The sequence below is a fragment of the Castor canadensis genome, chromosome 6 (assembly GCF_047511655.1).
Source record: "Castor canadensis chromosome 6, mCasCan1.hap1v2, whole genome shotgun sequence".
Taxonomy (NCBI): domain Eukaryota; kingdom Metazoa; phylum Chordata; class Mammalia; order Rodentia; family Castoridae; genus Castor; species Castor canadensis.
In genome coordinates, this window is record NC_133391.1 from 132455749 (window position 1) to 132472567 (window position 16819).

Consider the following 16819-nt stretch of genomic DNA (forward strand, 5'->3'; position numbering starts at 1 on the left):
CTACTTTTATTAGGACTAGTAAATGAGTTATTTAAATAATTACAAAAAAGAGGGCAGGGTGAGCTGGGGCATAGCTCAAGTGGTAGAGGGGTAGAGCACCTGACTAGCAAGGAGGCCCTGAGTTCAAACCCCAGTATCACCCAAAAAATAAAATAAAATAAAAAGAGGGCATGGCTTTCATGCATTGCTAGTGGGACTGAAACAGGTGCAACCATTTTTTAAACAGTTTGTTAGTTCCCCGAATTGTTAAATATAGAGTTACCATATGCCCCCCAGCAATTCCACTCTTAGGTATCTATCCAGAAATTAATTGTGTCCAGGGGCTGGGGAAAGGGGAAATATAGCCCAGTGCTTTTTTTGGTAGTGAAGAAAATGTTCTAAAATTGATTATGGTGATGGTTGCACAACTCTGCAAATGATAGGTTAAGGAATTTAGATCAAAAAAGTTACAATTACTAAAAAAAATTGATGAAAAGAATTTTAAATCTACTTGAAGACATGGAAGGAATAATGTGAGAATAAAGAATACTTAGGCCTAGATCAGGAAGGAAAGAAAACCCAGGAAAAGAAGCCCTGCCTTTCATCAACGGTATCTGCCGATTCTAGTTTATAAGCTGTGGGGCTAAAAAGTAGCAGAGGGCTTTAACAGCCTATCAACCTTGTAATCTTTTAGTAATGGTACTAAAAGATTATACAGTGAATAACTTTAAACAAAAAATAATTTATGCATTTTATTATTTAATGTAACAGAGCTCACCACAACAAAATAAAATGTATCCAAGCCAGTACAAAAGTTTACAGAATTAGAACTGCAAGTGTGGCTCAAGCAGTAGAGCACCTGCTTTGCATGCATAAAAGTTTGAGTTCAAACCCCAATCCCATCAAAACAAACATTTACACAATTCAAATGAAATATTAGTAGTAGGATAAACTTATTTTCTTAAAAATGTGCTTCTAGGAAACGATACAAATTATCCTTTTTTTTTCTAGTTAGGGAAGCATTAGGGGAAAGATTATTTAAAAAAAAGTTCTGGAAACAGCCTAGAAGCATAAAGAAATATAATCCTATCACATGAAGCAAAGGTTGTTAAAATTCTCCTCTGTTTTTAGATGAAATTCTGTTCTGTGTTTTTATATGAAATTACATCATATATACAATTTAATGTGCTGATTCTCTGCAAGTTATTCCCTAGCTGTCTGCCTGCTTCCTTTCCTTTCTCCTTCTGGTGTTTCCCTGCCTTTCTGTCTCCTCTGTCTCCTTCTCCCTCTTTCTCTACTTCCTTTCCTCCCACCTGCCTTTCTTTCTCTGTTCCTTCCTTTTGTCATCATTCATTAAGTGTCTGTATGCCAGACACGTTGCTCAAACACAGTGCCTCCCTCGAGGAGAGAGAGGGAGGGGAAGGGAGAGGAAGGGGGTGAATGAAGAGTTTAATATATTTGGAAAAAGAAGATCTATATATTCAGAACTCATTTTTCATTAGGAAAAAGACTAATGGATCCCATTCTGAGGCAGCATTCTCAGTAGTAGAATCAGTCCTGTGAGTGCCTATGCAGTGGGTGCTGGCCAATCCCAGCCAGAAGTGGCGAGAGGCCATTTGTCCTGGTCGTTTTGGCTGAGGTTACAGTTCCTTTGTTAGGCTTGTGTTTTGTTTTTAATGTGTAGGAGGCTGATTTTGCAAGGGATGAAGTCTAGGGACATCTGGTTATAAAAATTTCTGATAGAAAAACCTATTTAGGTGCTCGCTGACATAGATCTGGTAAGGGCCATGAAGAAAGCCTCTTCTCTAGCACTGTGTCTCTAAGGGGGCATTCAGTCACTTTAGGCTTTGTGGGCATGTGGACTCAACTTTGCCATTGTGGGGTGAAAGCTGCCACAATTTGTAAATGCATGCGCCTAATCATATTCCTTTAAAACTTTACTTATGAAAACAAGCCATGGGTCCAAATTTGTCCCATTGCCAACCCATGATCTGTTAGAGGAGCTCATAGGTTCAAGTGTAAGCGACCACAGAGTTTGGTACTTCCTACTGCTGTGACCCCCAGGAATGCCTCTTGCCTGTTTCTGGAGAAGTTAAAAAATGATGACCCACTCACCTTAGTTTCACTTCCCTCCACCCATTATTGCTTCTAATAAAAACGTTCTTATCAAAATGGCTTTTGGGACAATAAGATAGCAAAAGTCTTTGTAGTTTCTCCCTGAACTTCATGGCCCTTAAGCAAACCTAGAACTTTTTAGCAATATCATCCTAAGATTTTAATTGCTACAAACCCTACAATTACAAGCTGAAGCTAAAAATGAGGAGATAAGGAGAAAATATTAGGTTTCAAAGAACAGTAAAAAGGTTTATAATAAAAACTGTCCTAGGACTAGGGATGTAGCTGAGCAGCAGAGCACTTGCCCAGCATACATGAGGCCCTGGGTTGGATCCCCAAAACCAGAAAAAAAAAAATGTTCTAAAGAATCACTGAAATGACAAAAAGAAATGAGCATTAGCATTTTTTCAATTTTAGGAATTCTTTTGAAACATTATCTTAAATATGCATTATATACATGTACATAATTTAAGATAATGTTTAAATATTAAACTGTACAATTTTAGTTTAAATAGTGCTATGATTAATGGTTTATACATAATTTTATACCATACTTTGATCTCCTAGTATAATTATTAGAATAAAGGTTATAAGCACAACTTAGGCTCTTGATATCTTAGAGCCAAATTGCTTTCTTCCAAAACTGTACCAACTTATACTCTTACTAGTATGTGTGAAAGTTCCTATTTCAACATACCCTTTCTAGCACTGGTTACTTTCTTTTTTCCTAAAATACATCTTGTATTTTGCTTATAAAATGTTGCTGTACATAAAAGTTAGATGATAGGAGCCAGGTGGCGGAGCAGGTTCCACCCTGGACTCTTGCCCTTACCAGTCTGTTTTATTATTCTGGGATAGGTCTACTGCATAGCATACCATGCAACTAGCAATGGACTCTGGTCAGGCTACTATAATATTTGCCATCTGAGTTGAAAATATAGCTGTTGTCATCACCTGAACAACCACTTTGTGTAGATCATTTTTTGCTAGTGCCTTTCCAACAGTAAAGCAGAAGCTGTCTTTGTTCATGTGCCTTTCTTGAGAGCCATGATGTCTAAGCTTGGTGTATAAAATCCCTGTATTAAGTATCTTTGTTTCGTGCTGCTGTAACATCTGACTGGTTTCAGAAATTTATTTTCTCACAGTTCTAAAGGCTGGGAAGTCCAAGTTTATGCACCAGCTTTTGGTCTAGTGAGGGCTTCCTTGCTGCATCCTGACATGGCAGAAAAGCTGAAGAACAAGCAAACTAAATGCTGTGGGAAGCCTCTTTTACAAAGGCCTTGATACCATTAATGAGGGTTGTGCCCAGATGGCTTAATCAACATTGGCAACACCTGAATTTTGAAAGCGATACATTTAAACCATAGCAGTTAAGTTATAGGAGACAAATAGTAAGAGGTTCTTTTTCTTTGGTGATCTGTTTAAAGCGTAGATGTGTTTTGTTTTTAGTGTTTTCAATTTCTAGATAATTGAATTAAGAAGACAAAAATAGGTCAGGTGCAGTGATATGTACTTATAGCCCCAACTACTCAGGAGACTGAGACAAGGAAGATCGCTTGAGCCCAAGAGTTCAGGGCCAGCCTAGGCAACATAGTGAAACCATGTGTCAAAATAAATAAATTAATTAATTAAAAGATGACAAATATGATTTATCTCTCTATATATTTACTGACTTCTTTACCCTTTACCTTCTTTCATTGTTTTTCTAGTTTCTAAAGAAAGGAAATTTCAATTAAAATGCTAGCTTTGTTAATTGTACAAAACAATGAGTTTTATTATGACATTTCCATACATGTACACAATGAACTTTGATCATATTCACCCCTCCCCCATTACCTTCTCTTGTCTCCCTTCCCACTCTCATTGGCCCAGTCCCTCAAATAGTCCCCATCTACTTTCATGTTATTTCTTTTTTTTAAAAAAATCTATATTCCACATATGACAGAAACCATGTGATATTTGTCTTTCTGTGAGTCTGGCTTATTTTGCTTAGTGTGATGGTTTCCAGTTCCATACATTTTCCTGCAAATGGCATAATTTTTATTTTCTTTATGGCTGAATAATACTCTACTGTGTGTATGTACCACATTTTCTTTGTGCACTCATCGATTGGTGAATCCTAGATTGATGCCATAACTTGTTTATTGTGACTAGCACCACAGTAAGCATAGATGTTTATTGTGTACACTTAGATTCCTTCAGGTATATATCCACAAATGGTATATGGTAGTTCCATTTTTAGTTTTTTTGAGGAACCTCCATACTGACTTCAGTAGTGGCTGAACTAATTTACAATCACACCAACAATGTTTAAGGGATCTTTCTCCCTACCCACGCCCACATCCTCATCAGCATTTGTTTGTTTTTTTAATGATAGCCATCTGACTGGGTGGAATATGTGTCATTTTGATTTGTATTTCCTTTATGGCTAAGAATATTGAACATGCGTTTATTGGACATTTGTAATTTTTTAGAAATGTCCAATTCATTTGTCCCTTTGTTGGTTAGAATGTTTGTTCTTGTGAAGCTTAGTTTTTTTTTTTTGAGCTCTTCATATATTCTGATGTCAATGCCTTGTCCGATAAATAACTGGCAAAGATTTTCTCCCATTCTGTAGACTGCCTCTTCACTCTGTTCATTGTTTCCTTTGCTTTGCAGAAGCTTTTTAGTTGATGCATTTATCAGTTTTTGCTGTTAGCTACTAAGCTGTTGGAATGCTTTTCAGAAAGTCATTCTCTATGCCTACATCTTGAAATGTTTTCTCTATGTTGTCATCTAGTAGTTTCAAAGTTCCAAGTCTTATATTAAGGTCTTTGATCCATTTTGAATTGATTTTTGTAAAGGTTAAGAGATAGGGATCAAGTTTCAGTCTTCTACATGTGGCTATTCAGTTTTCCCAACAACCATTTGTTGTCTTTTCTCCTAATATATGTTTTTAATACCTTTGTCAAGAGTCAGATGGCTGTAGCTGCATGGGTTTATTTCTGTGTCCTCTATTCTATTCTGTTGGTCTACATGTCTGTTTGTGTGCCAGTAATAGGCTGGACTTTTGACTTTGTTTGTAGTTGTTTTTACTGTGGCTCTGCAGTGTAATTTGAAGTCAGTATTGTGATAGCTCCAACGTCACTATCTTAGAGTTACCTTGTTTGCATCTTTTGTGATTCCATATGAATTTTAGGATTGTTTTTTATATTTCAATCATTTTCCATAGTACAGTAAGCCTGCCTTATTTGCAGACTTATAACACACAGTTTTGGCCAAGCATAGTCAAAAATATAATGAATAACAAAATTTCAAAGGCAAAAAATTTTAATATCCCTACTCACATTATGCAGCTCAATTGATAGGGAGATGCTATCAGTCCTGCATTATCATCAGTTGTGTTTAAATCACATGATCTTCTGAGTGTTTCCCTGTCTTTAATTCTGTGAAAATATGTCTCCCTAAAAGCAGGTGTGAGTAGTTGAAAGTGATAAAGTGAATATTTGAGATTTTTAAAGGAAGACATATCTCTAGCAGAAGTTGGGCAGTGTTACATGAAAAACGAATCAAGCATCCATAGTTCTGCATTGACCTCTACTGATCGTGAACATGTTCGGTTTTTCCTGAGCTGACAGTCTCCTTGGGACCAGATGCTGTGGATACCAAGAGTCTACTGTATTATGCTGATTCATGAACATGGGAGGTGTTTTCATCTTCTAGCATTTTTTCAATTTCTTTCTTCAGTGTTATTGTAGAGGCCTCTCATCTCCCTGGTTAGGTTTCTTCCTAGGATTTTTGTTTTAGAGGCTATTGTGAATAGGATTTTCTTTTTCTATCTGTTAGCTGTTGGTATACATAAAAGATAGTGATTTTTGCATGTTGGTTTTGTGTCCTGTATTTTGATGAAAGTACTTATCAGATCTAAGAATTTTCTGATGGAATCAGTAAAGTCTTTTCAAGTATATAATTGTATTGTCTACAAACGGATAATTTGACTAATTGATCCCTTTTCTTTCTTCCTTTTGCCTTATTTCTCTAAGAATTCAAGCACTGTATTGATTAAGAGTAGAAAGAGTAGACACCCTTGTCTCATTCCTGATTTTAGAGGAAATGCTTTTGTTTTCCCCACTTGTGTAATGTTTAGTCTGTCATTTTTTCTTATGCCCCACTTTTTGGGGGGAGGGAATAGTAAGGTTAAGAAACTGGAAATTTTATCTTTCCCAGAAATTCTTTTGTTAGATTTGTGTATAAAGGGGAGTAACAATTGGCTTTGCATTGGCGGCTGAAGCCTACTCGTCATAATTGAAACAAGCTCTTTATTTCAAAATATTAAGTAAATACTCTTGTTAATTATTGCATTTAAGTAGATTGAGACAATTTTAATTTATATTGGTATTCACATAAGTGCATAAGAAGTTGGTGCTTGAAGAACTCTACCCTCTTGAGAAATTTTCTCACATTCTTAATTGTTTGTGGAATGTCACTCACCATGTCCTAATTCAAATTGTTGTTTCTAAGTAGAAGATGAGGAATGGTGGTGTTACTGTTTATATCAACCTAAAGAAAAACTGAAGAACTATTTGTGGGTATTTACTTGCAGGTGTGTCTAGCATCTTTGTTGCTTGAATGTTCCTCATATTTATATTATTCTTTAGTCTTCTTTCCAGAACTGAAGTTGTAAAAGAAAACAAAAAGCTGAACCCTGGCATTTCTGTTACTGATCATTTTGTAGCCATACACAAAGAGATTTTTTTTTGTCTTCACCACAGAATTAAAACAATAATTTATGGCTTTTTTAAAACCCAAAATGTGAACACATGAATTGCATTGAAAAGAATTTTGAAATTCATTCTTAGCAGAATCTGTATTTAATTAAGATATTTGGACCTTAGAATTAATTTTCAGGTCAAGTTCTTTGTTCATATGTTTTTGATGAAGATGTTTACTTGCAGCTAAATAACAGCTTAGAATTCTAAAATAGGGAACCTATAACCTTAAACCAAGTATTATCATTTACTCTTTTCCAAATCCTTTCATCATACCACTTTTCCCAGTTAAAAAAATAATAAATAATGATATTTAAAAAATAGGATTGTGTGTGTGCACATACATGCATGTATTCATTTCCAAATTATGTACATATTTTCTTATATGTCATTATCCTATAAAACACATAATATAAATTTTAATGATGTGAAAGAGGTAATAATCTTGATGAAATTCATTTTCATTTATTAACAGTATGGTAAAATTTTTTTCACTTTGTATTAATAATTCAATATGCTTTATCTTTTAAAATCTTATAACATTTTGTCACAGTAATTGAGACAGATTTTGAAGTTCACTTTACTCTCAATAATTATATAGGAAATTTTGTTTAAATTTGCCTGATTAATTTTTTGCATTTAGTGATTGTAATGCTAATATGTATATTCTGGTATTCCGTACTATTTTTAAGGTTCAAAATACTAGTGCTTTTGTTAATTTAACATTGTTATTTTGGAAAAAAACAGTAAGTTTGTTCACCTTTGTTTCTGTCTGGAAACAACCAATAGGTTTGTTCACCTTTGTTTCTCTCTTCAGTCCTCCAGCCTCTCCTTTCCTCTACTTCTCTGTCTCTTCCCCTTCATTCTTAACACCTTCCTTGTTGTATCATATCACTCAATTCCAGCAACTACCTCTGCTGCGCACAAACACACACATATACACACACACACACACCCAAAGAAAAAAAATAGTGGCTTAGATGGAGTCCTCAAAAAAGTTAGTGTTTCCTTTGAAGCATTGTAATGTATTTTTATAAGTTAATCTTTTATTTGATGCTTTGCACTGTTTGTAAATTTGCACATTTGAAATATATTGAATATTTAATTAACTGTTTTTGTGCTGTGATGCTGAAATCAAACCCAAGTTCTTACAGACACTAGGCAAGTACTGCACAACTAAGCTATATCCCAGCCCTTAATTCACTAATTTTGAAACATTTTATACTTCTAAACACTTTTTAAGTAAAATAGTAGTATTAATATGTGCATTACATGCAATAAATGTCAAGATACTGGTAGTGTCATTTGCTTTTGTGCTATATTCCTTTGATTTTTTTTGTTATATTTTGTAACAGGTTCAACGGTCATGCAAATTCTTCATTTAAAAGCTTTTAAATTAAAAAAAAATTGAATCCATGTGCATAAAATTGCAGGAATGAATTTTTATTGGTGATAGACGTCAATTTAACAATAAAATCATGTAGCAATGGAAACATTTGTAAACATCCATTAGCAAAATGTTCTTTATATGAGTTTTTTTTAAAGCAACTACTTTCTCAGTCACTATTAAAACATTGCCTTTACCTTGAAGAGAAAGAGGGATTAAGTATATGAGGGGAGGCTTGTGGAGATTTCTTATTTTTTTGTTTTTAATATCTGCCTTGGCCACAAGATACCTAAGAACTTCTAGACAGTACAAAAATTTTTTGTTCCTTTTAATTATCCACTTTTTAGATAATAAAAAGACTTATAATAAAGATGTATCAAAAAGATTGGCAATAAAAAGGTTTTTTTTTTATCACCCCTGTCCTTTTTTTTTTTTTCTTGCAGTACTGGGATTTGAACTCTGGGCCTCACTATGCAGGTGCTCTACCACTTGAGTTGCTGTGACAACCCCTCTCAATTTTTAAAACACTATTTCTTTGCTTCTTTTGTCCATACCTGGCTAACTCCTTTATATCCTTTAAGATTCAACTCAATTATAAGTTCCTCAGAGGTCTGATATAGCCCCATCTTCTATGTCACACATGCACACATTCCCTACACACACCCAGCATCACATAACCATCTCTCTTGCTTCCCTGGTTGCACGTGCTCTCTCTCCTTTTCACATTTTCTCTCTGGATCAGAATTGTTTATTTTCCTGTTTCCTCCAACGAAGCAATACCAACTAATGACTAAAATAGAAAAAAAAATAAATATGGGCTCAACCAATGGCAATAGTGATTAAAGATGGAGTGTAGAGCAAGGTTTTTGTGAAAGCGGATGTTGTATAGGTATCAGAGGAGGTGAGAAATACGTCAATGAGTCAGGGATTACTGATATTTTTTCTAGTAGCAGCAAGGAATTTCTAGGTGCCATGGCTTAATTAACTTCTTTTTCTATCCTCTTTATTGAAAAGCTGCCTGGCAGACATAAAGTGTTTTACCAAACATGTAGAAGCAAGTACAGTTCATTACTTAAATGTTTATTTGCATGACATTTTTTGAATACCTGATTTCCTTTTCATTTTTTTAAACAAATGACTCCAACCTGTCAGGTGCTGGAGTGCCTCAGCTTTCATAGGGATGTGAATAAATAAGCCAAGGTCTCCCTGTTGGGTAGTAGCCTCCTTAAGAGTCATGGAATTGTTATTAAACTTAAGAGAAGCATAACTGGTCAGTAGAAGGGTGGAGACAGACCTAAAGGCCAAACATTTTTAAGGAATTTAAGGAGTGGAACCTAGAAAAGGTGTCAGTAGAAATGCTTCTCTGTTTATAAATGTATTAAATGAACTCATGAGATTTGAGTCACATTTTAAAATATTTTGCAAATTTTGCTTAATATTAAAACATTTTTCCCTGTGGCATGACTGTAAATATTTACAAGGTGAGACAAATATAACCTCTTTATTTTCAATGTGGCACAACTGAACTACATATCATATGGGAAATAACATTGACAGGGAGCAGTGATGTGAAACTGTTCAAAAGAAAAAAGCTTGAGTCTTATTCTGAATATCATCCTCTGTGTAGTGTTGCTTAATTTTAAAGGTGTTTTAAGATCCATCTGAAGTTCACTTTAGAAATATATTTCATTATCTCAAATGAAGCTTTAAGCATGTGTTTCTAATAATGCAGTAAAAATATGCTGAGTTGTATTAAAGTGAATCTGTTTTGAAAAGATTCCAAAATATTTATTTGACTAGTCACTCAGCGTCTCGATGAAAACAGTTGGAAAAGAAAACTTTCAGAGTCATTTTGCTCTCAGAATACCCAAGCCAACTAAAGGGTACAGTTAACACTTCTGTAAGTGGCCAGGAGCCAAGAAATTTAGCATTCCCTGGACTGCTTTTCAGCAGACTTTCAAATCAGCTTGGTAGTTGATATTGATACCATTGAGTTTTCAGAGTAAAAACCTACCACATAGGACATCCATATCTCTTTCTACCAATATTGTACTTATTAGTCTCTAACCCATAATTAGCTTCAATCTGTCTTACGTTGGCATTCTTGAATTTTGTGGGGGTACCGTTTTTGCAAGGAAGGGAATGTGCTATAGAGTGTGACCCTCTCTTCTTCGGATATCAGTATTTTCACATTGTTTTTAGTACTACCGAGTGTCATAGGAAGTATGTAAATTATGGAGTACATCATAGTGTGTTTGGGGAAGATTGATAATTATGCTAGCTACCAAATGTGTAAGTACCCACCGAACCATTTATTTTCATTATATCCCTTGAAGTTTATTGATTCTACTTAATGCATTTAGCACTAATATGCTTTGTATATATATATGTCATGTTGATCGGTATTCATGTATTTGCTCCATTAATTTCTCTACTTACATATTCATTGATTTGAACTAGATTGTACCCACCATATTTAGATGATGTTGTGGAGAATAAATAATGAATCACAAACTCTATATACTAGTTAGGCAGAGAAGACTAAATTCATTATCTATACTACCATTTCTCAAATATCACAGTTGGTCGGAAAAATAGCAGAAATTAAATTTTCAGTCACTTGGTTTTTCAGGTATTTCCCACAAGATTAAATTAACAATGTCTCTAGAAATGATTACCATACTTCAATATATTTTAAGCTTCTTTCAGAACCAATAAATGTAGAGGAGTTGTATGAAACCAATGATAAATCTCTTTCTTCATTATTTTGATCTGTGTATAATGTAAAATGGCAAATTATGTGTATTATTTAGTACACAGTATTGTTTGTTACTTCAAGGGGTCTGAGATTTAGCAGAGGAATGCATTGGTCTCATGCAACTCTGCCTCATCTTTCCATTTTGAATAGCATTACTGGAAGCTTAGAAGTCAAATGTGGGAATTTCAGAACAGAACTGAAGAGGCTGATGAGTGAAAATGATGATTGAAAACCAGAATCTGCAGTTCATTAGGACACAGTCATGGGAAGGAAGCATACACATAAATAATAGGATAATAGAGTACGTTGCCAAAATCCAAGAAAAGTAGAATGAGGAAATATCTCTGGTGTCCTAACATTCTACTTGATACTACTTTGGATAACTCTCACAAGGAAGATGGTTTTGATCACTAGTTATTAGTACATGAACTGAGAAATAGGAATTTTTTTTATTTTAGGAAGTAACTTTGGCTCATAAGGAAGGGTAGAGACTTTAGTAGAGGGACACTTTTATCTATAATTTCTCTGATTTAGTGCCAAAAGCTATTCAGAGACTAGTCAAAGCTGTTTCTAAGTTTCATCGCTAGAAACTGACAGCTTCTATATTTCATTTTTTTCTTTGATCTATTTCTTTTTAATAACTGAGTTAAGCTCTTTCTATTCTATCTCCTCTGTTGCTAAATTCCTGAAGATTAAGAAGTGTGTTTAAAGTAAAAGCATTATGAGACAAAAGCTGTATTCTGAATAGGATAATACTTCTTTTGTGGTATTTTCTTTTCCCACCAAAAGTAGGAAGTGAATGCCCTGACTTTGTGAATCCCATTTCTAATAGAAGACAAGAAGTTACTTTCTTCAATGACTGACTTCCAGAATTTTTGCCTGAATGTTTTTAGTCAAGTATATATTCCCTTCTTTAGGCCTTTCTATATAGAGCCCACAAACATCGTCAATGTGAATGATGTCATTCAGAGGGTTAGTGACCATGCCTCTGCCATGAACAAGAGGATTCATTACTACAACCGGCTCACTGCTCCTGCAGACAAGGCACTGGTAAGAGGCAAAGCATTGCTAATTGTCTAAAGTTGAGTTGAAATGAACAGTGAACAACATAAACCATGGCAGCTCCCACTGGTTGAACTTTTTGCTGGCTGTATTCCAAGGACAGTATCATGCAGAGTTGAAGATAATATTTAATGCATGTCCTATGTTTCAGTCTAGTTAAGTCTTATCTAGCCTGGCATAGAAATATATGACACTATCTCTCTGTTGACAATAGCCTGGAGATATTTTGGATTAAATTCTGCTTATCCCCTCTCCCAAGAGCTCCACAGAAGATAAATTACTTTTGAAGTGGTAGCTTAGATCATCTATTAACAACATAAGATTCTGGTTAGTCTGTTCAGTTTTTAAGTTTGAAGTTATAAAGGAAAAATGTCTTCAGAAGTTTTCTGCAAGAGTGGAAACTGAAATATGCTCATACACATATGTAATGTTTTCCTTTTTAACAATATCTTTTTATAGACCAAATATAAGGGTCAATTGACCAGATAGTACAGATTTAGGCTTTGCAGACCACATACTGTCACAAGTTGTTCTTTATTTTGTCCTATAACCATTAAAAACAAAAAAAAGAAAAAGAATTCTTAGGGAAGAGGCTGTGAATAGTCAGATTAAAGGCCAGTTTAGACCATGGGCCATAAGTTTGTGGACTCTTGGTCATCTAAAATCTGTATTATAATTTTAGGATTAAAAATGTATAATTTGGTTACTTATAAAAATTATCACATATAAGATTCAGAAAATTTAAAATCTTAAAAATAGGAACATTCTAAGAGAAAAAAAATTTTTGAAATAGGTGTTAGTAATAAAAAGGAAGAAAGGAACCAACATTCACTAGATGTTTGCCAGGGGGTAAGGACTTATCATCACTTGAACAGAGCTATCTCTTTTAGTCCTTATAATGGCTATTGTGAAGGAAGCATTAAGATCTTTTGTGAGCTAGAGGTGTGGGTCAAGTGGTAGAGCACCTGCCTAGCAAGCACGAAGCCCTAAATTCAAACTCCTATACTGCTATACTTTGTATAGCCAAAGAAAGTACATCCAAAATGCTGTGAGTAGGGTAATTTTTTTGCAATCCTTTTGTTTCTTCCCCTAGGCCTTTATATTAGTAGTGACGTCAAAGTCTTAGTCGCATAATAGAATTATCAAAGCCCTTTGGGGTATCTCATGGTCTAGAACTGTACTTTTGGAAGCCAGATACCAACTGGGCAAGTCTAGGACTAAATGAACATTTTTTGCCTGGAAGTGAAGTCAGTATCATGCACTTATTGAATCCCTTTTATTAACCCACACTGAGATGACTAGAGTAAATCAAAATATATAAACAGCAATCTAAAGTTAGCAATGTGGTATAACTATTTTTAATGGATATGTGTATATTCCACATTCTTTTTCTGAAAAATCCAAAATTATATTTCCTGTCTTTTTCTTTTTTTCATTCTTTTTTTGGCAGCACTGGGGTTTAAACTCAAGGCCTCATGCTTGCTAGGCAGGCGCTCTACCACTTGAGCCACTCCACCAGCAAAATTATGTTTACTAAATGATTTTTTTTAGGGAAGAACAAAATGAAACTACTGGTATTGGGTGTTTATAAACCTTTTTATTTATGAAAATTTTCCCTTTTACCTTAACACTTTTATTCTAAAAGGGGGAAGGGAAGAAAATGATTTGTCTGCCAGTATCTCCTAGATCCTTACTAATAAAATTATACTTTGCACAAGATCAGTGTTATTCACATCACTGAGAGCTTAGTAGAAATGCAGAATTCCAGGCCTTTCTTCAGACCTACTGAAGCAAAATCTGCATGTTAATGATCCCTGTGTGAGTTACAGAAATATTCAAGTTTGAAAGCACTGCCATATACCAGTGTTTCTGAGTCTCCTAAGAATTTGCCACATTCTCCCCTACCTATTCTCCATGTCTCCCTATTCACAATATACAGCAGGCATAGGACCAGGGGTGGGATACATGGGGTAGGTTTACTCTGCCTCACCTCTCTGTATAGTCAGTGTAAGAACTCAGCCAGAAATTTAATTTTTCTCTAATCCCATCTCTTATAGCTTTTGATTTTCACTTTTTCTGAATTTGCTTTGCTAGCTATAGTTGGTTTTCTCCTACTTGATAGACATAGTCTTGTCCGTTTTTCTTTTTCCACCTGGCAGAAGACAAAAGAATGATGTACTGATTCCGTACGTCAGAGTTAAACACTTAATTTTTATTCTGTCTTGTAGCCTTGCTTAATTTTTTCATGTGTCCTCCATCTATAACTTAAGCTTGTTGAAGTTTGAAGCTGTGCATTATTTTGCTCTTGAATTCTAAACCTAGCATAGTAGGTGCTAAATATAAAAGATAAAATATAAAAGTTCATACCAGTCAGATTCTAAGCCTTTAAGGACTACCTATTCTCAGGGAGATAGGCAGAATTCATGAGGAAACAGTATATTTTTCCCCTTTTAAACAGGAAAGTAGAATTAGGAAGAAATGTAGGAGGCAGGGGAGGAGTTATGTATGTAAGAAACATCTGTTCAATCATTCTCTCTGTTATACCTCCAACTTCTCTTTATTGGCTCTTTCCCTTTTACTTTTACACTTATGTTTCTTCTGTCTGTAAAATCCTTACTTTGTCTTTTCCTTAAGCAACTTCAGGTTACGTGTTTCTTCGTTACCAAAGTATTTTTCAAAATAGTCTGCATTTATTATTCATTTCTATTCTGTCCATTGACTCCTCAGCTCTTTAAAGTCTGAGATTCCTGTCTGACTTTGCTAAACCACCTTCATATCAGAGTTCAGTAATCACTAGGTTCTTGAAATTCCCCTCACTTAAGGCCATTCTCCTCCATCTAGATTCCCTTAATTTTAATTTTACTGTTCGCTGGCTCCTTTCCCTCCTTTCTCATTAAAATGAAGAGAAAATATTCTGACCCATGTATAAATTCTTGCTTCTTTAGATCTGCCACTACATTTGAAAAAGGAATATTTTAATTCACTAATCAGGGATATATAGTATTTATTTGTTCATGGTATTTGGAAATGTGTCTAGAGCCAGATACTCTGATATATAGAAAAATATCCTAGTTGCACATTTACTGGTTCTGGTATTTCTTTGTTTCTTTGTCACCAGATTGCTCCAGACCATGTGGTTCCACCTCCAGAGCAGTGCTACGTGTATAGTCCATTAGGTTCTGCTTATAAACTTCAAAGTTACACTGAAGGATATGGTAAAAACACCAGTTTTGTAACCATGTGAGTAAAATTACTTTTTGGAGTATGACTTAAACTGTAGGTGAATGAAAATTACTCATTATTTTAAGTTCTAAAATGTTTGAAGAATCTAACGCCATATTTTTACTATTGTTACTGTTTTCAGTTTTATGATTTGGAATACCATGATGGGAACATCTATACTAAGTATTCCTTGGGGCATAAAACAGGTAATATAATTTTTTAACACACTTCTATCTGACATATTTTATATGCCTGTAATCCCAGCATTTGGGAGGGAGAGGCAGGAAGATTGTGAGTTCAAGGCCAGCTTGGGCTACCTAGTAAGTTTCAGGTCAGTCTGGGCTATATAGGAAGACTCTGTCTCAATAATAGTAATAATTAATAATAATGATAATAACCTTGAAATATTTTCTCTGTGTATAGTAAGTTTTACAGTAAATCTACATAAAATTCCTTAAAGAAAATAATTACAGTTTATTAATTGTCAGGTTTTTATCATGATTGTTTAGGGTAACAATGTGATTGCATATTTATTCTTACATGATGATAAATGTCCTATATTTCTAATTCTAAACAGGCTGGATTTACTACTGGAATGTGTGTGATCATGCTGATGGGCTTTTTAACACTTTATTGCTGCTACAGAGTGGTGAAATCACGGACTATGATATGTAAGAATTTTGGAAGTAGATTATTGATATGGGGATTAATAAGTTATTTCTCATTGAGGCAGATCCTAATGTGCATGTTCCACATGTGTGTGAACTATCTACTTTATAATTAAAGATTTACTCTTTTCAGCAAACCAATCTGTTAATGCATTAGTGGCTTCTTTGAAATTCAGAGAGGTTGGGAGTTCTTTGCAGAATCCATTCACTTTGGTGCTAATTTCCTCATAAGAATAATTTTTAAAAGTCATATTTTTAAAATAAGACCTTTTGAACTGGGGTTGAGGCTTAAGTGGTAGAACATCTGCTAGCATGTGCAAGACCCTGAGTTCAAACCCCATTATTGCAAAAAAAAAAAAAGGCATTTAATAGAGTTTAGCACCTATTCCTGATTAAAACTCTTAGTGAACAGTACTATTAGGTAAAAGATAGTACTTAAACAACTGTTTATCCCAAACCAGCTACCAGTTTCATTCTAAAGTGATAAAATGATAAAACCATTCCATTAAAGTGAAAAAAACATAGAAAGGTAAAAAGAGAATCTTATTAGAAATGCAGAGTCATTAGTGCTATTAGAATTAATAAAAGAATTTGAAAGTTCACTATATTATAAAGTCAGGGATCAGCAACTAGAACTACAAGGCAGAAAAATATTATTTCATTCACAATAGCAATAAACTCTAATACACTTAGAAATAAATTTAGCAATAGAACAACACAGCTGTTGAAAGAAAAACATTAAATCATAGCTAAGAGAAAGAACAAGATCTAAACAAGTAAGAAAAATATGCTGTGTTATTAGAAAGACTTACTATCATTAAAAAAGTCAAATATATAAATTCAGTCCCATTTCAATGAAAATTCAATTTGGGCTTGGATA

At 34.4% G+C, this 16819-nt stretch overlaps 1 protein-coding gene and 1 non-coding gene across 2 annotated transcripts in view; one reads left to right on the plus strand and one right to left on the minus strand.

Annotated features, from left to right (window-relative positions):
• Slc38a9 (solute carrier family 38 member 9) overlaps positions 1 to 16819 on the plus strand; it is a 78552-nt gene that overhangs the window by 15655 nt on the left and 46078 nt on the right. Inside the window, exons 3-6 of the mRNA XM_074077487.1 lie at positions 11905 to 12037; positions 15168 to 15289; positions 15414 to 15477; positions 15849 to 15942. Coding sequence (XP_073933588.1) covers positions 11905 to 12037; positions 15168 to 15289; positions 15414 to 15477; positions 15849 to 15942 — 413 coding nt within the window. The remainder of the gene's footprint in view (positions 1 to 11904; positions 12038 to 15167; positions 15290 to 15413; positions 15478 to 15848; positions 15943 to 16819) is intronic.
• Positions 13962 to 14095, minus strand: LOC141424539 (small nucleolar RNA SNORA51). The gene has a single exon (XR_012449446.1). It is a non-coding gene; the product is annotated as a small nucleolar RNA SNORA51 (small nucleolar RNA).